At 42.0% G+C, this 22,354-nt stretch overlaps 1 protein-coding gene across 2 annotated transcripts in view; it reads left to right on the top strand.

Moving 5' to 3' along the window:
- Positions 1 to 22,354, top strand: part of TMCC3 (transmembrane and coiled-coil domain family 3) — a 208,547-nt gene that overhangs the window by 131,681 nt on the left and 54,512 nt on the right. The window contains exon 1 of one of the 2 annotated variants that reach the window (XM_090042705.1): positions 5,197 to 5,409. The exons of the other annotated variant lie outside the window; for it this stretch is intronic. Within the exon in view, the coding sequence (XP_089898831.1) occupies positions 5,338 to 5,409 (72 nt within the window). The 5' untranslated portion in view covers positions 5,197 to 5,337. Of the gene's footprint in view, positions 1 to 5,196; positions 5,410 to 22,354 lie in introns of those variants that run through there. 2 annotated transcript variants of the gene reach the window in all.

Here is a 22,354-nt window from a genome sequence, read left to right as displayed (position 1 = left end):
CACACCAAACAGGAGATGATCAAAAATCCAGTTGTACAAGTTTCCTACAGGCCAGTGGGAGGTTAAATGAATAATATGAATTGATTGCACACCAGATAAAAAAAAATTAGCACTGTCAGAATGCAAACACTTGTTTACAGTGGCTTTGGTAAGAGAAAAATACTGGTAAAACCCTTAACCAGAAAGAAAAACGGATTCAAGCTTTTAATCTAAAATGTGAGTGCTATTTGAGTTTTCATCAATACCAGATTCTCTGAGTGAATGTTCTAAAGCAACAGTACAGTCAGTAAACTTCAGCTTGGTTTCATGGCAGCTGTCTTGCGTACTGGCAACCAGAATATCTCATTTCCAGTGGGTGTAATAGGCTCATGCCTTGGCAGACAGGAACTGAGAATGCTGCTGAGACAATGTGCTCACTCACAGACAACTGCAAGTCCCATGTTAATCAGCAGTGTCCCATTTGCTGACTAATTTAAGAAGCGGCATAGATAAGCTCTTACCATGTAGCCTTTTTTACTGGAGGTTGGTCTCTATAACTATTGGGAAAAGGCTTTAGAGTGCAAATAAAAAAATCATAAGAATCCAGGACTCTGCATGGAACAGACATTCCCATTTTGTGAAAAGTAGGGATCTCTGCCTTTCCAGTGAGTCTCCCTGTGTCAGTTCAGACTGGATACTGTATGAAAAGCTTATGTCAATGTCAAAGTACTGAATTACATAAAATAATAGCTCTTTTCATCCATGGTTTTCAGCTCTTCACAAAGGAAACTGTGTACCATCATCAACTTGTTACAGATGGGTAATGGAAGCACAAGCACATGGTGAAGTGACTTGCCAAAGTCCAGCAGCAGATCAGTGGGCAAAGCTGGGCAGAGAACCAGTCTTACCAGTGAGCCCCCTATCCACTGGGTCACCATAGCCTCTATTTGAATAAAGTTAGGGCTTCCTTTGTCAGGGAGAATTCTCTGCTGCCCTTCCAACAGCTTTGTGTTCCTGTGGCAACACAAAGCAGCCAGAGGCAGGATTGGAAATCTGTCTCTGTGTGTGTAGATATACAAAATATTCAATCCCTTGCCTGCGCCCTAAAATCCTCCTTTTAGTTTCTCCAGACTTCCTTTATGACATTTGTAAATCCTACATGTCTCTTCCTAATTTGCTTATATTCAAGCTTGCTTCTGAATAGGCAGGAAAAGCAGTGAAAGTAACAAGGGTTATGAATTGTGAGTAGCAGTAAGGTAGTGATGGGAGAGAGAACTAGGAAATCTTAGCATTCCAGTACCTATGAGAACAATAATTCAGTGAATGCTCTGTGAAGTTTGAACTTTAACATGGACACAGTGGATGGATAGGATTTACTGTTGTTTTCTTATCAGCCAATGGAATGTTAAAAAGTATGTGGTATAAACTACAAAGAGAATAATAGAATACAAAGAGATAATAGAATTGATCTACCATCCACAAGTGCTACATGCCATTTTTAATTTAAATTACCATATTAAAAGAGATTGTCAAGATCTGCATTTGTTTGCTTTTTTAGAATGAAGACTTTGTAAGTACCAAATAGATGCATACATTTACAGTATAGTTGAATGAAAGCTGAAAAGCTGGGTGTGGTTGTGAGAATAATGTTGAGAGAACATATCTGATGGGGCTTTTGGAAGTACTATGCTGCCTCTAATGCAATCTAACTAACACGTTAGATCAGGAGCATCAAAAATACAGTCCATGGACCAAATATGGCCCACCGAGCCACATCATCCATCCCCCGGTGGGTGTTGGCTCTGGGTCTTGACCAGACCCACATGCCACACATGACATGTGCTGGACTGACCACACTACAAGCAGCTCTCACTTCAGCCAGTCCAGGCTGAGTGCTACAGGCATTGCAGGTCCCAGAATAAGTGCCATGTGCAGTGCAGTCCCTGACCAGCCAGATTGGGTGCTGACATGGAAGAGGTAGGGATCCGTGGGTGCCCCATATGTTGGATCCAGCTGGTTTGGAACTGTGCCTCATGTGGTGCTCACCCTGGACTAGCTGGAGTGGGCATTGCCTATGGCTCATGTCCTAGGCTGGCCATGGGTGCTGGATCTGGCATTTTGGAGAGTGGGAGGCATGAACCTGATCCAGCCCATGATGCTGATCCTGTGCCCCTCATCTGGCCCATAGATCTGTCCCCTTGAGCTAGATGCATTTGACACCCCTGTGTTAGATCCATGTCTCACTTTTGGGGGTGGAGAGTTGTATGTTTTTATCTGTGCTCTCACAAGCAAAATTAAATATATTTAGCAAATATACAATCGGATAAGAGAGTGCACATTGTAATGCTACATTTCAGAGAGGAGACAATAGCATGTGTGTGTAAAAAAGGGGGCAAGAGTAACATTGAATTGGCTAGAACTTTAAATAGAACTGTAATACCTCCATCCACTTTGAAAGTATAGCCTTAGTCCTCCAGTTTTTCTTCTCTGTTAAGTAGAGGTGACAGAAGGAACCCCTTAGTGCATGGGACTGGAAATCCTGCCTCTAATGCAATTTCTAGGTCCTGTGAAACTAAACAAATTCATCCTTTGCCTCCAGAAAGCCTCTTACCAGAAGCACCGTTTGCTTTGCGCACATATCATTCCTCCTGTGAACACTGCCTACATCATGCTCAGATTATTCATTATTTGCACAGCACTGCCATGCCATTTACATTTGTGATGGAGTTGCAAGCACTATCATTTTGTGTCTGTTTTGCTAACTTTTATTAAATAACTTTTAACAATTTTCATGAGAAAGGACTATAACAGGTCTAATGTTTTAAAACAGTCTGGCACTTGAAGCTGCCTTACTTTCAGCTACTTGTCTCCCAAACCTTTTGTTCAACTGTGCATATTTCTGAGGAAATGTAGGCACCCTTTCCTTGATGCTGCAAACAACACAGCTCCCTTTGGAGATGCCTGGCTGAGAATTTTGCTGGGAAAATCCAGAAACTTGCTTCTTCAGTTCTTTCCTGCCTTTTTGTCCTAATACCCTCAACCTCCCTTCTATTCCCAAATGTTATGAGTCTGATTAACTAACTGGGTAACTACCTTTATGACTCATGAGACTGGTTAACTAACTTTACTTTGTGCTAAAAAGCTGAAGTGATCCAATTCCAATAGTAAAGCATCTGCCTGAGCTGAAGGAGCTTTTCCCCTTCCGCTACAGTCTTTGTCATAGAGGCTGTTAGGTGTGATATCACTCCTGATAGGTGTGATATAAGATGGGTGCCTTATATGAATGAATTTATGAAGGCAAAGTGTAGTCCTGTCAACTCATTAATTACTCAGTTTGGCTCTGTATGTGGGGATAACATTGAACAAGAGGATTTGTTAGAGATAGGGATGTAAAAGCTACCAGGTGAGGTCTGTTTCTTTTTTCTTAGCTTTTAAGAGTCAAAACTTAGCCTGTGGCCTTAATACACAAAAACCAAAGAAGCTGGTACCAGAACTGAACCTCAACAGCAGTGTTGCTTTATGAACAATGTTCCTGAATGTAAATTTCAGTAAACAGAACATAAATGATGATGGGAATCTTTTAAAATTAGCTATAACATTCTCTAGGGTATACAGGTGTGTTGATATATATTTTACACACACACACACGCACCCCCCCAGGGGTGCTATTACCTGAATCTTGAGAGCAAAAGCAGCATGATGCCAGCTCCATGAAATACACTGCATGTGCACTAATGACAAGTGTGCACAAGTTAAATCCTGGTCTTGCTACAACAGTGTGAATCTGAAGCAACTCCATATGACATTGCTGTAACACAGTAGAATGTGGTCCCTCAGCTGTTTTATGCATTGCATTTCTGTGTGTGGGGGAGATTAATTGGTTCCTGTGACCATTTGTAACTAAAAATATTTTGATTTCTGCATACATTTTAAATCCTCAACATGGCTCTTTTGCATTAAATAAATGCATGAACTCTCAGACTATCAACAGGAATGGTTCTTGACTGTTAGTAGCTGAAGTATGCTAAACGTCACTGGAAACTTTCCCTGTGTTATACTTGCAGCTTTCATTTAAGTCTCTCATGTCCTGTATTATTTATCTTTGTATTTGTAATGTGCTACATTGGAAAACAAGAGAAATTCCAGCATAAGTCAGGTATCTAACTCAGGCTCCTTTTAAAGTCCAAGCCCTGATAATTTAGCAGATTTGCCAGAACCTAAGGCCTAGGCCCTGTGTTAAAAGCCAGGATTCCTGCATGCTCTTCAGCAGTGGCACCAAAATGTCAATCCTGGCAATCCTGATCAAACACTGGACCACACAACAACACTGCCCTCTATACAAATTTGATGGTGACATTGCAGAGATACATTTCCTTTCCTCAAGAACATTAGACTGGCTAACTAACCTTAAACTGGACTTATAATTGTTGCTTCAAGTTGGCCATATGAAAGAAGAAGAACCGAAATGTCCAGTGGAGCTCCGTGCTTGATGCAAAATGACAAACATGTCCTCCTTTCTTGGCTTCCCCAACAACTGTAATATCTTCATCACATTTTTCTTTGCTGTATGGTTTCTGAATCTTTAGGGCTTGGGATGTTTTCCTCACAGCCTTGAGATCTTCCAACTCCTCTTTTATTAAATAAAAGCCAAGATTGTTCCTTCATCAGTTAGTTAAGTAAAACTTTAAAAAAACCCTCCAGACCTCAGGAGAGGTGGCAACATGGGGTATCTGGTGTTTGTACACAGCTTTCTCATCACAGCAGGTTCACCTGTAACTTTGAGAGACCCTTTCCCCCCGTTGCAAGAGAGCACCTGGGGATCGAGATGGGTAAAGCCCCTCTGCCCTGCTTGGGGTTTGCCTCGCCTAGTTGGCAGGGCAGAGTTTGATTCATATCTTGTGATTTGGGAGGGGCTGATCATTTTGGATGTGCTGGGCAGGGCGGGGCAGGGTAGGGCAGCCTCGGGCACTTCAGGGCCATTGCCACCCAGGGCTTTGTTTTCCTGGTAAAATTAAAAGCATCTTGCCCTGTTTTGTACGGGACGCGTTGCTGTGCTCGGGCTGGCTCAGGTGTGCGTGTGCCGGCGGGGGGCAGAGGCAGCCTGCCCGGGGGCGCCGGCGGAGGGGGGGGGGGGCACAGCGCCGCCTCCCCAGGGGGCGGGGGCGGTGTTGGTGTTTCCCGGCGCACCTTCCCCGGCAGCCAAGTGCGGCGGGAGAAGGGTTACGGGAGCGCTGGGCTGGGCTCGGCGGGGCGGCGGCTCCGCTCCTCCCGGCCCCGGCGTAGGGCGCGGAGGCAGCAGCAGCAGCGGCGGCGGCGGCGGAGCAAGGGGCGAGCTGCCCGCGGACCGGGGCGGCCGGCATGCCGGGCAGCGACACCGCCCTGCCCGTGGACCGCACCTACTCGGACCCGGAGAGGCACCAACGCTGCAGGGTGCGGGTAACGCAGCCCCTGCCCCGCGGGACCCGGCGCGGGGGGCCGGGAGATGGTCTCCGGCTGGCCTCAGGCGGGGTCATCCCGGCACAACCCCTGCTCTGCCCTCGCTCCCGCAGCGCCCGGGGCCCCCGCCAGGGCCCTTCTTGAGGGGAGAAGCTGGGGCTCCTCCTGCCCCAAAGGCGGGGCAGAGGTTGATAGCCTGGGGCGCCTTCCCCTCACCCTGTCCATTGATTAAGTCAGCCCGGCCATCACACGCCGGTTCTTTGGGGCACGGTTTTGCACACACGCTGGCAGTCTCGGCTGTGTTTTGACCCACTGCTGTTGCACGAGCCGAGTCCGTTGGGGATAACACGGGGCGTGTGTGTGTAAGGGCCCAGGTTCCCGTTCGAACGAAAGCGGGATAGCTACCAAGCCATCAAGTTGTTCCAACATTTTCAAGCACTCGCTTTGTGGCTGGCTGGTTGGCTCTTTTTGTATCTGGCTAGTCATTTTTTTCAATCCTGCGATCGTGACTTTGCACTTGTGGCGGGGCTAGACTTATTGCTTGACTGACCATTGAGTTGGGTGGTCAATGCTTTGCATGTGCAGCCAGGCTAAATTTAGTGCAGGGTTGACCAGCAAATTGTGTAATAGATGTAATGTGTAGCGGGGGGCCTTTGCTTCGAAGGGGAAGTTGGAAAGCCTGATATGTCTTTAGGTCATTCTCTAGCTTTATAAAATGAGTAAGCTGACATCATGGGTTTCCTGACACATGGCTTCTTTGAGGCATGGCTTTTATCTGAGTCTGGCAGGTTGGGTACGTTTTGAGTGATCTCTGTGCGTATGTGCACCTGCTATGGTAGGGATTATATGGTGTATGTAATGCTCTGAGCGCCTGGTGTAGATACAGACAGTTTGTTGGCCAATTTAAGCATATATTTCAAGCAAGCAGTGAAGTGTTTGGTTCACGCGGTTATCCAATGAAGTATCCTCTCTGTCTACGTGACTGCAGTTAAGCAAAGACAAGGAAAGCCACTCTTCATTATTTACAGAGTAATTTGCTCTTGCCTACTGTGGCTGTTGGCAAAAATAGCTCTTCTGCTTTCTCTTGTCTACAGAGACAAGATATTTAGTGCCTCAGAATAAATGAGCTTCACAGTTTGAAGCTTTGGGATTATCTTTCTGTGGAGGAAAACAGTTTCCTTTCCCCACATAGAATGCTAATCATTCCCCCCCTCCTCCCTCCCCCTCCCATGCAATCAAATGGCAGTGCAGGGCAGGCAATGGTGTGCTTCAGATTTTTTTTCAGTGTCACGGAACATGTAAAAATAAGTAACTTCATTCATTGTGACTTTTATTGTTGGCATACTATCGTTACAGCCTGGCCTTTGTACTGTAAGCTTGTTTGCATGTTAGTCATAATCAAGCAGTATCGGTGTCTCCTTTGGTTAGGGTTGAATGGATTTTCCCTAGTTCTCCCTGGAAGATAAACATGCTATATATTTTAGTGGGAAGATAAAGGAAAATTGGGATATTTTCATGGATTTTTTTTTTTTGCTCTGCCTGAGAATTAAATGGAAACAGTGTGACTAGCTTTTAGCACTGCTGGCTCTAGATGTTCACAAATCATGAGATTTGTCTTAATTATGATGTTGTTCTTACATTTGCCTTCTGTTTTTGGAGATTTCATGGGTTGTGTTTTCATGCTTTTCTTTGAAAAAGCAAAGACTAGAATCTTGCTTTTTCTTTAAAGGGAGCTGAGATTCTTGTATAATCATGCAACTCCAAAGTTGGGTTTTGTTTTGTTCCGTTTTGTTTTTCTAGTCAATTTTCAAAAGACTTCTGATAAAATACAGTGATGAGTTTTTCATTTGTAACCAGAGCTTTGGAAATCTGCACTTGATCATTTTTCCTGAATAAGCACATTTCATGGACATCTTACCTGGAAGATAAGGAAGAAATAAAGGAACTTAACTACTCCTGTAAGCAGAAGGTAGGAAGCAGAGCAGCAAGAACTGCTGTTGCTCTCTTGTAGGGAAGCAGAAACAAGGCAGGGTAGGTATGCACCTTATGGACAAACTAAATAAATGAGAGAGAGAGAAAGAGAAAGCACAAGCTTCCGTTAGCTTCTGTTTACAATTGCTTGTGTTCACTTTCTCTCAATATATCTTTAGTTAGTCATGAGGTACATATCTGCCCTGACTTCAGAATAACATGACTAACTACTTCTCTCTGGTCAGGAAAGTATAAAACCAGTTCTACCAGTTTCTGTGGAGTGGGAATGTTGGAACCACTGTTGCTGAAGGGGCAAGGGAATGAACAGATAGATCATCCCTAGCTGAAAAAGGGAACTGGGAGGCCAAAGCTGGCAGCCTGAGAGAAGCTTTCTGGGAAGTTATGGAGCCCAGAATTAACTAGTTGGGAGGGTGTGCATGTGCAAAGGTGGTAGTAATTTTGATTTTAATTAAGAGGATGTGGGCAGCATACCATAGAGTTTCTGTGTGGCTATGGAGAATAGACAAAATGCATCAACTGTGTACATCTTTGGGGACCAGGGTGGGCAAAGAACCCTTTACCCTGGGCTTCTAAGCTTAGTTCTTAAGTGAACACATGTTGAGGAGAGTCTCTAAGTGCTATTTAAGTCAATTGCATATTTCAAACTCTTTTAAGAACAGTGGAAAGTGAAAGGTATGAAGGCCCTGCTCTCTTGTTCTGTGATTTAAAATGCTCTCTAATATCTGTGTGACACCACTTGGAGAGTAGTGAGATTTCCTGGGCCTTGCTGCCAACCATAGGGTGATGATGACATCAAACTGTGCATGTCATTTTCTACACTTGGCAACCTAATGAGGAGCCAGAGCCTGTAAGGGTTAATCACTTGAATGAGCAACACTTGGCTCATTCTTAGCTGAGAAGAATGAATCAATGCTGTTCAATGAGTTTAAATGCTTCTAAGAACTCATTAAGACATTGATTTCTCCTTTTATTGATGGCAAAATTCTTATTTATTCTTTCTTATTCTATTTGTATTTATCAGAGATGCAAAGGTTTGGGATCCTTCTAAGCTTAATCACTGATACTGGAACATCAAGTAGCATAACTGTCCAGAAATTTAGCTTTCAAGGAGTCTTTGCCTTTTCCTCTGTATTGAGAATCTAGCTACATTAATCCAGTTCAGGAATATGAACTCATAATATGGTCATTCGCTTCACCTAAGGCTAAAGGTTGAAGCAATATAGAGGCTTCAATTTGCACAGAACTGGCTATGATCCATGAAGGCAGCTATATTATTTATTTTTTTCAACAGAATTGCTAGTGAAACTATGGATGCCATGCAGGGAAGCATAAAAAAATATTCTTAGTTTAAAGGGGCTTGGCTTCTCAATACAGTATTTGAGTAGGTTAGACCATTGGTTGAGTCTCAATGTTTTTAGACTCGTGACACCCCTCAGAAAATACCATCTCTTAGCTGACCTCTATTTTTTTGACTATGAAAAAATAGAGCAATTCTTCTGTTGCAAAGAACTCAGAAAGATTACAACAGGCCAGAATGTTTTTGATACTGTGGGTTCTTATTTGAAATCCCTTGTTTGTCTTGTGATAACATGTAGGTGTTTGCACATCTAACTGGGCTAGTATTGTGTGGCACCCTTAAAAGGACCTCATGGCACTCTAAAATGCCATGGCATCCTGGTTGAGAATCGCTGTGTTAGACTAGCTAAGAATCTTGACAGGGTGAATTTCCCTGCTGCCTTGACTTGGCTGCTTCCAGTGTTGAGCTAGTTCATTTAGACTTGCACTTGATCTCTCTATAGTGCATTGCAGAATATAACGTAGATATACTCTTATCATTCCTGTAATCATTCCTGTTTCAAAACTACCTATCACAGTCCTGATCAAGGTCCCCAGATGAATGCTTGCCATTAAACTGTGCTGTTAAACTTTTTAGGATTAATCAGTTTAAGGTATTGCTCCTGGCTCCGGGCTTTTCTGTATACATGCCTAGGAGTGTCATTCTTATCTGTAGCTCCCCAGACAGAGTACAAGTCCTCAACATGGAGTGGAATTCAATTATCCTAAAGAGGATGTATGGATGTATAGTTTGACTGTCCTGTCTACAGTCTTGTCTGACTGTGACCAGTACTAGTTTCTTCAGAAGGAGGTTCAGGAAAACCCAATTCTGGAATTTTCTGCCCATCGAGGAAGTGTTCTTTTTTAAAAATAAAAATAATTTAATGTATTTATTTTCAAATCCCCACTAGCTGGTGGATGGTTTACACACCAAAGGACAAGGGCCTTGTTGTACAGGACAGATAGCACATACTTTATTTTTTGTTGTAGTAAGGATTACTGTGCCATATTAGACATTAGAACAAATAATATTTACTGCGATCTCCAGCTTCATAGTTGTTTAAGTAGCATCTGTTTATGTAGAAAAAGGGAATGATAACTCTGAACTATTCCATGGGATTGTTAGTTTTGGAGCTAGCCTGATCATAGTATAGGGAGCCAGGTCTCTACCACTGGCAGAAGGCAGAGGGAGTCATGGAGAGCTGAGCCTGAGATGGTGCCAGATCTGGGCAGAGACTCCAGTGTAGTCCCAGGGCTGCATCTGACAATCAGCAGATTGTGGGTTGCATTCCCTGGACTGCAGGCTGCCTGTATTAGCTCCGTGGAATGGTGAGACGATAGCCAAACACATGCTACTTAATACAATCTGGAGATACTCCTTTCATTCTTGTTGGAGTCCGCTGGCTGCTTTTTCATTTTAGCAATGTGAAAACTTCATTATGCATTTCATTAATTTGCTTGTCTCATTCAGGACACCTCTTGTTCGTCCCCACATAAACAAAACTGTCTCTTCCTCTTTGATTGTATTGGGAAGTCTTTCTAGCTTTTTGATATGCTTTCTTTGTCTGTTTGAAGGCCCTCTTTATATCTTGCAGTTATTAATGGGACTAGAAGAAAGAACATGAAGGGACTAGGAAGGATTAGGATGTGATTAAAAAATTAGATTCATTTGAGGGGGGAGGGGATGCGAACCATATTGACTATGTTCCTAAATTTACATTGGCAATTTATAAATATTTTTTTTCTACTGAAAATGTTGTAGAAGTATTTTGATCGATACTGAGCTTTGATATCCTGTACCTAATATGACAATACATTTATTGCCCAAACTCTAAATGGTCCTTTTTAGGGGTAAAAATCAAGGTAGCATAATGGAATGAAATGCTATTTAATACTCCTAGAGCTCCCACAGCATTTTGGAAGACATGAGTGCCTTCCCTGAGATACCATAAAATAATGGGTTCATTGTCACGAAAAGAAGGAAAACCCTAAAACTACAGGGAAAGAAAAGAAGAAAGACCTGGGGAAGATGAAACACAAGCTCTGTCTGTAAAAGAATAATTGCTATTAGCTTGAATAGGTTGGATGTTCCATCAGTATGGAACTGTGGAAGAGTTTGCTAAGTTGTTTTTCAAAACCTTTTTTCATTTAATTGAACTTGCCAGTACAGTGATACAGCAAAGCAGTGAGCTAACAATATTTATTTTTTTGTATGCTTTCAATTTCCACATTAAATATATCTGAATACTAATGGCTACTGATATACAAGACTTCTAATTGCTTAACAGGCAGAAATAAGGTAGGGAAAATGAATATGTGTACTTGTGTATATAACAAAATATGTGCTGTGCTTCCACGTACTGTGAGCTTAAATCCTTATCTAGCAAAGTGATATATGCAGGGTAGGAAGATCCTTGTTCTCTGTTACCTTTGGGAGGATGAATGGCTCTATTTTCAAACCTATCTGTTACCCTGGGAAGATGACGGCCAAAAGTAACTAGAAATGGTAATAGTAGGTCCCTGCAAAGTACAAAGAGATTTTTGATTCAAATTTTTTTTTAACTTGAGTAGACGTACATATGAACTTTTATTTTGCCTTTGGCTTTGGACTCTGCCTGAAAGTGTCACACAGTTTTAGTTGAAACAGTGTAACATCTTGTTCCTGCTACCCTGCTCCTCTCTGTTAAATATAGTGGATATTTTAAGATACAGACATGCTTGTTCTAATTATTCATCTTGTTCCTCTTCTAGTTGGTGTGGACAGAAGATAAACTTGCCACTGCAAAACATTAACATATAGGACTAGTGGTGTAATTGGGCTAGGTCTGCCTTTGTAACTCACCTTTTATGCTTACTCCATAAAGTAGCACTTCTCAATGATGATGATTTGTATTTTGTGCAGTCTAAGATTTCCCTTTCCTGAAAGGAAAAGAATAGTCCATAGCAGTTACAGTTGTTAAGATTCTTTACAAACTGTGATTTCTCAGTATAGTGCAACCACACACACACACACACACACACACACACACACACGTTGCTCTTACGGGCTGTGGACAGACATTCAAAAAGCCTGAGCCTGAATTGGTTCAATCTTTGCAATCTTTTGAATGTCTGTTAGTCTAACCTATCTAGGCTAAATCAGTTTCTAACTGTAAAGATATCTCAGAAATGCCAGCACATGCCTGCAGTGGTTCAGGCTAGAAGCTGAGGGGTGCTAGAGCAGCCCTCCCTTCCCTTTTACAATGTTGAGCTGAGGTGGGTGTGGCCAGGCCCAGGCAGGAGGCTTTGATTGTGGGGGGGTTGCCTCCCCTCACTGGTCAGTGAGGGAGCCAGCAGGGGTTTACACAGCATTTATCACCCCAATACCAAAACAAACAGATCTCTCATTAGTTCAAGCTCTTCTTAAACAACTTGTTCCAAGAAAGGAGGAACCTTGCCAACTACCTGTTGATCAGCTTCAAAGAGCCCTAAGCCTGTCCTGTCTCCCTTTGTCTGTTCTCCCAGAGCACAGACTGGGATGCCACACAGACACCTGCAGTCTGTTGGAGGTGCAGCCAGGGAGCAGAAGGGAGGAGCCAGCCCTGCTGTGGAACAGAGAGCCCTGTCCAGCCCAGGGAGCATGCCGGGATGCTGGGGGTGTCCGATTTATCTTAAACCAGGAAGGGGTCTGGGACAGACATCATATAAGCTGATTTGATCCAAATCAGTTAAGTCTGATAATACATTCAACCAGGTTTATCCCAAACCATTTTCAGCCATTCTCAAACCTGTTTATGTGCACTGAACATCCGTTACGTTGCGGGTTTAAACCAGTTTCTGATCACTTAAACCAGTTTGTGTGATGTCTGTCCCTAGCCACAGTGGAACTGTATTGTTTCATCAATGTCTGGCCATATAGAAAAAGGGAATGATAGCTCCAAGCCATTGCATGGGGTTGTTAGTTTTGAAGCTAGCCTAATCATAGTGTAACATTAATTGTTTCATGTCTTGTTCAAAACATGCAAGAATCTGGAGATGTAGCCTATATCAATGGTCAGTTATTTCTGATATTGCAGATGGAGGAAGTTGATGGCCACTCTTGCCATGCAGGATTCAAATAGGAAAATGTAAGCAGTGGACCCTGGTGGACTGAATATAGGACTCTTGCCTCTGTTTCATATTCTTCCATCCACTGGTTTGATGACCTTGAACAAGTCAGTGGCCCCTATGTCTCAACATTAGTTTGTACGATTGGGTTATGAATAGTCACCTGCCCTTCTTAACTGCTTTGATAGTCACAAAGCTCTGGATAGAAGACATTTATGTTGTGTAACTGATGTAAAGGCAAGTGAGGCTATCATCCAGAGTGCACTGAAATCAAGTGGAATCTCTTCATCGACTTCAGGGGCTTCTGGAACAGCTCCTAACTGAACTAGAACAGCATTGTGGAAAAGTTTAGTGTGCGTGTGTGTGTGTTATAATATAATAAAGACATTGCCAATGTATTTAGTTCTAAAAACAGAAACTCTCTATATTGGCTATATTCTTGTACAATTTCCTGTCATACTAAATTCAGGCTTTAGTGCTCTTACTTCTTTTTTTCCTTTTATGGGAATTATCTTGTCACCTTTGCTCTAGCATGCATGTGACAGGGTTTGTTTTTTTTTAAATGTCTATCTGGTTGTTTATAGAAAAGGAGTGGGAATAACATGGGTCAGGGAGGGACCCAGTCAAACACTGTGCAAGTGATTATCTTTACTTGTGCTATGTAGTCCCACTGAATTTAATGGAGTTTTATGAGCATCAGTAAATTTACTACGTGTGTAAGTACTGGGCTCTAAAATAATGTGGAGTGAAATTTCTTAGTTGATTTGGCAAGAGTCTAGTATTCAAAACAAGTCACTGAAAGGTTGGCAGGAAATTACAGCCTGCATATGAAACTTTGAAGGACACATACAACAACTTCAGAGTTGTTGCAATATTTTTATAGGCACTAAGGGTTGTCAAGGGATTCAGACAACCTTCAGGACAAAATTGACACACCTGAGATTAATTCTTCATTCTTTTAAAAAGTCCTTCTGACTTGTTTAAGTAAATCTGAAAACTGTAGGAAAGGGAGGTGGCAATGCTTCAATGGGGGGGCAATAGCTGGTAGAGGGGAAAGGAGAGAGAGCCCTAAAATTGTAAATTTGCTTTTGAGATTTTTGCTGTCAGAAATCCTATAATGGGAGATGATGTGTCAAAATGACTAGTATCTGTGGCTTTTGTAGTACTCGCTCTCTGTTTTTATTCAGTTAGATTTTTATAAAAACCTACAGTTAACATATTGCGTTATGGTCTTGCATAAAATAATGTAAAATATGCTAAAACAGCCCCACATAAACATTTATATTGTGGTGTCTTTGGATGGGTAAGTGACTGTACAAAGAGAAAATGTGTCAGTTGTAATACTTGATAATTTGGTACAGTATATCATGATGCCATACAGTTTCTAAAAATATGAGCTGCTAGATTCACTATTTTTCTTTCACTTACTGGGGGATGGCCTTAAATCAATAGGAAGTAAGAATTTGTCAAATGTACTAAGAACTTCAGTGACCATTAAATTATCTTTCAGATTACAGTAGTAAGGAAGTTTAAAAAATGCAATGGCTCGGAATTAAAAAAAATGAAGACTTGGAGCTGACTTAGTAGTGGTCTAAATCTCATTCTGCAAAAATGTTTAGTTGGAATAATTGAATTATCCCATACAGAGTAAAAGTTGTCCAGATGATAGCAGTCTCCAAAGCTGCAGAGGATTTGAAGGGATCATGGAATTTGATTTGCCATTAATTATGATGGTGCAGAAGAGTCTTTGCAATATTTTTATTCCATGTGTCGTTTGAAACAGCAGCCTTCAGAGACGGAGAGAACCTTGAACAAAAGTTTGAAAACATCTATACTTTGGTTTAAAAAAAAATCCTTAACTTTTTTGAAGCTGAACAAACAAAATATTGCATGAGCAATACTAATCAAACATAGTAAAATGTTTAGCAGTAAGAATCAGACCCTTTTTCACATGTTAGATGTGTAGGTGTGATCCTACTCTACCCTGTTTGAGTTCCTGAAAATGTGTTAATGCATGTACTTTTTTATAGCACACTTAGCCCCATATCTAAATTACCAAAATTAGTGAGAAGGAAAAGGAGCACAGCCCATCCAATTTTTATATCAAGTTCTTTCAGGTTCTTGAGCAAGTTGGAATATTGTTGCACATAGGCAACCAAATCCCCTTAGGCACCTAATCATTAGAAAGGATCTGGCCTCATGTGCACATTACATAAACTCAATAACAGAGGGTGATAACAGATCTTAAAAATTGGTTTAGGATAGCAAAAGTTTAGCAATGCTTTGTATGCCAGTTGCCAGACTCACTGGGGGCTTTTTTTACCCTGATCACAGAAATTGTGTGTTAATTTGGAATAGAAGAGCCACTTGTGTGGCTAGCCTTTGGAATGCGCCTTTAGTCTAGCTAATTTTTTTTGCTTGTGTTTAAACCACTTGAAATAAGCACCAGTTACTGTGCATAAAAAATAGCACGAAAAATAGAATCAGTCTTTTTGTACCAGAGTAAAAGTTCAGGCCAGAGGCCAGACATGCAACAGCCTTTTTATTTTCCTATTTCGTCCCAAACAGATGCTTTGAAATTGAAAGACAACATATTGTAATAGCTGTTATCACTGAAGCTGTGATTGATGTATGGCTGTGTAATATGCTAATAATCTGGATATGGTGGCTTGTTTTGTCATGGTAGGAGTTTTGGTTTTGTTCTTACTGGAGGCTGTGTCAAGTTTCATGCTGGTTCATGTCAGGACTGTTCTTGGCATTCTTTGCCACACCAGCAAAATATTTGTTTTTTACTTCCTACCTTATTGCTAAAGTCCCAAGTACTCAGTTTGTTTTTGTTTAATATTTCCCTAGACTTGAGGGAGGGGAGGGGGAAGAAACTGACTATTGCCCACCCCTTCTCTCACACCAATGCATTTGGGATTAATGTGAATAAATAGCACAATCTCAGCTTTAGAAACAAAAAGGAAGAGTCAACCCCTAAATATAGGAGTAATCTTGTTTTCAGGGCTCATTCCATCTGGGCAGCCAAGGATGGGGGGAGGGCACGTGACCCCCCCAATCTTTGCACGGGCAAGGGTGGGCCATAGCTACAAGCTGGGCTCAGCCTCCATGTCTCCATGCCTGACTGCCCTCCTCTCAAGCACACAGAAATAAAAAAACCAAAACAAAACAGACTAACAGAAACCTGGCTGCGAGTGCACAGGGTAGCTCAGCGTGCCTGCCCCTCCGCCTCTGCTGTAGGACCCTGTGGCTGGGCTGCCTTAAGGCAATGTCTGCTGCTGCTCTGTGTTGGGAGGGGGGGAGGGCTGAGCCCCATTAGCCCCCAACTTCCGCTGTCTAGGCACAAGGGGACCCTTAGTTGCAGGGCTCCCTGCGGCCACAGGTTTCGCAGTATTGGATGGGCTGGCCCTGGCTCACGTCAGTTCACATAGTCAGATCTATGTGGAGTAAAAGAGGAATTCTCAGGTTCCCTTCATGGAAATCCAAATGTATTATTTCTGTAGGTTGGAGGGATATGGTTTTGGGAGAATCCCAAGGGGCAGAAGCTATGGTCCTGTTAAGAGATGGTGAGTGCTGCCTCTCTGGCCTTGTCATCAATGTAGGACCTGTGCTGCCGTTGGGAGCTATACACCCTCCCTCCATCATTGTTGGCCTTTGACTGGCTACTCTCAAAGGAAGAGAGCAAGCAGAGAGAATCTTTGTAAGTAGTTCTGCTTCCTCCCCCTCACAGCCCATCTATCCCAGTTCCCTCCAGAGCTCTGCTTAAGGGGCACCCATATGTCTCAAACTTTGAATTTGAGGCAGCAGACTGACACACCTCTCCTGCCCATGTTTGGTTTTTACTCCCCCCAAAAGTGGGGTTTTGGGGATTTTTTGTTTTTCTCTCTCTCTTTGAGGAATTAGAAAGTGGTGATCTGTCTTTAAGTGGCAAAATAGTCTGATAAAAATTGCAACTGTTGCATGCAAAACTGTAGCATGGGAATTTCTTAGTGATTCATGTGAGGTTCCGTTTGTATGTTTCTCTGTAGATATTATGTAAATTATTTGGGGAGGTACTTTCTCAGCATATTCTTAAAACTGGTGGTTTTAAATAAACTTGGCTACTTGTCTGAACTTGAAAGAGTCAACTACATATTGTGTATGGTCTTGTGCTGCTGCAGTTGATGATTCATAGATTGTAAGCCGGGAAGGGACCTTGGAAGATCATTTGAGTCCAGCCCCCTGCACCAAGCAGGAAAGACAGCTGGGGGTCAGGTGACCCCAGCAAGGTGACTGTCTAGTCTCCTCTTGAAGATTCCCAGGTTAGGTGATTGCACCACCTCTGGAGGGAGTTTATTCCACAGTCTGGGCACCCTGACTGTGAAGTTTTTCCTAATGTAGAGCCTGAATTGATCTTCCAGGAGTCTGTGGCCATTACTTCTGGTTTTCCCCTTGGGTGCCCTGGGGAACAGTTGCTCACAGAGCCCTCGATGTACTCCCCTAGCACAGCAGTAAGCTGCTACCTCAGCCTTCTTTTCCTCAGGGTGAAGAGTCCCAGATCCCTCAGCCTATCCTTGTATGGATTGCCTTTTAAGACTGATCATATGGGTGGCTCTTCTTTGGACTGTCTCAAGCTTGTCCACGACCTTGTTAAAGTGTGGTGCCCAGAACTAGCGTTCTCTCTAACGTGTGTGACTGCTCAGGCATGCCAGACAGTGCAGCATGAGCGTGCCTGCATGGCCATGCACGCTGCCCAGCTTAGAGGGTACGCTGCCCAGAACTGGATGCAGTACTCCAGCTGCAGTCTCACCAGTGCTGAGTACAGTGGAAGAATCACCTCCTTGGTTTTGCTGAACCTGCATTGATTGATGTATGCCAGAGTATTATTTGTCCTAGCGGCTACGGCATCACACTGCCAGCTTATATTCATACGGTGATCTGTTATTAACCCCAGGTCCCTTTCATTTGTGGTGCTAGTCAGTTTGGTGCTGCCAAGCCTGTAGGTATGTTGGGGGTTGCTCGTCCCGTGGTGGAGCTCTTTATATTTCTTGATGTTGAACTTCATCAGGTTCTGATCCGCCCAACTTGGTAGCCTGTCTAGGTCCGTCTGTATCTGTAGCCTATCTTCAAGCGTGACTATGCTCCCTGATAACTTGGTGTCATCCATGAACTTGGCCAGTGAGCTCTTCACCCCCACATCCAAATTGTTAGTAAAGATGTTGAAAAGTACTGGACCGAGCACCAACCCCTGCCCACTTCTGGCCACGATGATACAGGAGTTTGCTGTGACTCTTTGGGTTCTATCCTGCAGCCACTTTCTCAGCTACGTGACTGTCTTGGAGTTAAGCCCAAGACAGCGTATGATGCAATGAAAGCATATTCAAGTTTACTGGCTTATAGTCTTCCATTCTGACCTTGGGCAAGTCATCTAACTTGTTTGAATAAAATGGGGTAGTATGTCTCAGCAGTCATGAGGAAGGGTATAAATATTGTGAAGTACTTAAATGCCACAGTTATGGGAGCAAGGTATATAATTAAAATATATAAGAAACAGAATTCAGATGACATGTTGGATATATGAGGTAAGCACTTGTTCCCAGCTCTCCACAATGGTTAGATTTGTGGAGAACTAACTCTTGGCAGGGCAGGGTCTTCAAGAAACATTGCACAGGGGAATAATCCAGTGAAGAGGGAATCATGTCCTCTAAGTTTTCCTTCATTTATTTCAGATGCTAAAGAATCAGAAATAGATACTAAGTATCTAGGAGTCTGTGCCAAGGGTGGTTGACTAGGGACTTCAGTTCTTTGTGTCTAGGGCTAGGGGCAGAAATTACACATACAGTAGTATAAGTGATCAGAAACTGGTTCAAACCTGTAACACAACAGAAGTTCAGTGCACATAAACTGCTTTCAAAATGGTCAAAACCAGTTTAAGACAAACCTGGAAGAATGTAGTATCAGACTTAACTGATTTAGGTTGAATTGATCTATTGACTTCTGTCCCAGATCCCCTTTAGATTCAAGTTAATTCACAGTCCTCCAGCATCCCAGGATGCTTTGCACCTCCCCTGCAAACCCCCTTCTCAGGTGGGTGGGCTTGTCTTGGCCCAAGCTGTGCACCAGCCAGCAGGAACGCATGGTCTCATGTCCCCTGGCTTCTGGCATGTGCCAGGCATGTGGCTGCATTTCCAAAATCAAAAGTGAATGTCTGTTCACTTGCTTATTGGTTTAATCAACACAGCTTGGACTAACCTGCAAAGATTGAATCATTTCAGCCTTGGGCTTTTGGACTGTCTGTACTTAGCCTATATGGCCAGGGAAATGGCTCTTCTGACCTGAGAACTCTTCCTTTTGTGCTGCTTAAATTTTATTAAGTTGTTCATTCCACTTGTAGATGCTGCCTTATTCTGCCATACTGTAGAAAAGTTCTTCCTGTTATTCTCTAGCAAGTGCCAGCTTTACCATTGCACACAGAAATTTGTTATGGTTCTTGCTGCTCAGAAACTTGGCACAATGGAAAGTGCTTTTTTTTTTTGGTGTAGTGATTAGAATGCTGTCATTGTGAGTACCTTCAAAATGAAGGCTTTTACCAGTATAATTAAACTAAAAGAATAGAGTTGCAGGAGAAGACACAACAAGAATACTCTCTGGGCCTTTTTTACTTTATGAAAAGAAATGTACTGCTGTATAGCACAAAAGGAAGTGGCGAAAAATGACGGTTTCTCCTTTCTTTACAGGAAAGGATGTATTTTACTTCTAGAGCTATTGTTACTTCAAATTGTTAAAAAGACCCTGACTTATACTACAGGCAGCTCCCTAAGGCTACTTTAGCAGTTAGTCATTCCTCCAGTGGAGGTGCCATATTGGAGGTGGGGGTATCTCCAGTTGGCTGAAATCATCCTAAAGGATTACTTTGATTTTAAATATGTTGTTACGGAGGCTTAATGCCTTTGATCATCAGTAATGGTATCAAAGCATGCTTTGGGCTGGTTTCTTTACAAGTTGGAATCAAACAACTGTATTTCCATCACTTTAGTGGTACAGGATCATACCCTCTGTGGGAGGGATTTCTGAGCTTTGTCCAGTTACTCTTCTGCTGAAAAGTGACAACTGTGCATTCTTTCAACATAAAAGTGCTAAAATTATTCTGATATTGGGTTTCCCCTACTGCCAATAGCAAAAAAATAACACTTTGCAGCAAGAGGTTCATAGTCGAGTCTCATTAAAACAAGCTTTAGTTAAAAGCTGGTTAGACCTCTTGGCTTCCCTGTGTGAACTTTCAGAGTGCTATGCAGAGGTTGTGTCTGCCTTGCGAATGCTGGTTTGTAACTTTCTACAACCATATTTAGGAAACTGCAATAGAAATCCCTTTTTCTTGTAGAACAGTATTCTCCGATTCCTTCCCCTGTTCTGGTACTGAGAAGACACACAGGTCATTAAATACTATTGCTAGATACAGACATTCAAAAGGTCCAAAGTAGAATTGATCTAAATTGCAGTTTTCTGTAGTTTGGATAAGTAGTGAACAGAATACACATTTGCCCTCTGACTGGAGGGGAGAGGGTAAAATCTTAGATTGGGTTCCACCATTTTTAAACTAGTTTGTGTGCCAAAGTACCGCTTTGTAATGGGTATAGACCCATTTTGTGTGCTGAACTTCTGTTCTATGTAGCTTGGTCTCTGATCACTTATACTGGTAAACATGTAATATGTGTGCCTGGCCTCTATCAGGGGTGTCAAACTTGTCCTCTGCCTCACAGGCTGGATCTAGACATGGTGGTTATAGTGGGATAATTAGCAGCAGCAGGGCAAGCCGTAGCCACAGGTTATTACTTTCCCCCTCTGTAGGTACGTGTTGCCAGTGGAGTTCTGTACCCTGGATCTTGGCAGTGGGCCCCATCCCTGAACTTCTGGCCTCTCTCAGTTCTCTGTGGGCTGTGCCAAATGGTTGTACAGACTGGATCTGGTCCATGGGCTGTAAAGTTGATACTATTTCAGAGGGTCAGTCTGAGCGTATTTTTTAAATGTTAAAATACAAATCGGAAAAAAGTCCAACAAAGAATTTGACTCAGTGTATGCTCTTGAAAATTAAGAAGAAAAACTAAGGATTTATGTGTAAATAAGCATTGACTCTATACTTGTATCTAGTTTTTGAATAGACTGTATGTCTGATTTCTTTAAAAAAAAAAAAAGGGGGGGGGGAGCTCTTCATCTGCCAGGTATTCACTAAAGTAAAACAGCTTCATGTTTTGCATAGGGCCTAATTATGTTAGCATTAGTAGCCCATACAAACTCATTAATTCTTAGAGTCAAATTTATACAATATTTGTTGTTGTTAGGAAGAAACTATCTTCAATTATATGTATTAATTTGGAAATGGTGGTTTCTTCAGGGTTTAATAAGGCAAATTTCTTTCTTAGTATTAGAAAAGTTTTAATAGCTGGTTCTGAATGTTTGTTAAAAATACATTAGTGTATGATATTATGTAGTGACAAGTGATTTGATTGTGATGCTACTATACTGGTGACTAATGATTAATCAGGCTAGACTGATGAATATATTCTGTCTTAGTAAAGCAGTATTTGCTAAGAAATGTAAACAATAAGCTCTTGAGACCCCAAGATGGTTTTTAAGATGTCTCTTGTTATATCTTAACACATGAATCATCATATCGGGGTGCTTCAATGCAGCATAGTTAGAATTAGCAGAACTGTTATATTGGGGTGAATTTTCAAAAGTCATCAAAAAGCTACCTAATTGTATCATCATTACTGTAGGAAAATATTTCTAGGTGTACTAGTGAGCACTGAAAGAAGGAATTTCATTTTTGTGTAGTGATTATTGCCCACTAATTTTGGAGAAGTTTTAATTTTAGAACAGTAATTTAGAATGATAATTTTTAGCTGGAACTATCCCCATTCTCCTCCCTCCCTCCCTTTGTGGTCTATGCTGTGATTAACATACTTGTGGAGATGCAGTTTCTCATGCTGAGACCATTTTCTTTCTCTCATCATTCTCTGAAATGATTCTAGTGGAGCTGGCACCTACCTGTTATCTTTATCTTGACAAATTCAGGAAGGTTTAAGGGACATCCGTAACTTCAATCCAGTACCTGTTTCCAAATACAGAGACATTAGCAGTATCACAGCAGTGGTATCTGCATATATTTTTAAGGTTAAAAAGATTAATCACACTACCACCCACTCAATCTTCTTCCTGTAATGTGAGTAATCTTTAGGCTCTTTACTTAGCCTTTTATCATTTAGAAAGGAAGAATGTGGCTTGAGAGGATAGTTCTGCAGGCATCTCCTGGATTATGTGGAATTTTAAGTACTAGTTACTTTGTGTAGCAACTTTGTCATTTTTATATAAAAAAAAAAAAAAAAAGAATCAGAATTGGTGAAGTGAAAACAACAATGCTCAGATATTAAAGGAGGATAATCCAATTCTGTCTTTGGCTGTCTTGTGGTGAATTTTTTTTGTTTGAGTCAGTTTCTTTCTGAATATGTGTTATGGTTCTACATGATCTCTCTAGTGTGGGTAT

The sequence above is a fragment of the Crocodylus siamensis genome, chromosome 4 (assembly GCF_052110815.1).
Source record: "Crocodylus siamensis isolate JL-2025a chromosome 4, ASM5211081v1, whole genome shotgun sequence".
NCBI lineage: Eukaryota > Metazoa > Chordata > Crocodylia > Crocodylidae > Crocodylus > Crocodylus siamensis.
This window is presented reverse-complemented; position numbering and strand designations above follow the sequence as displayed.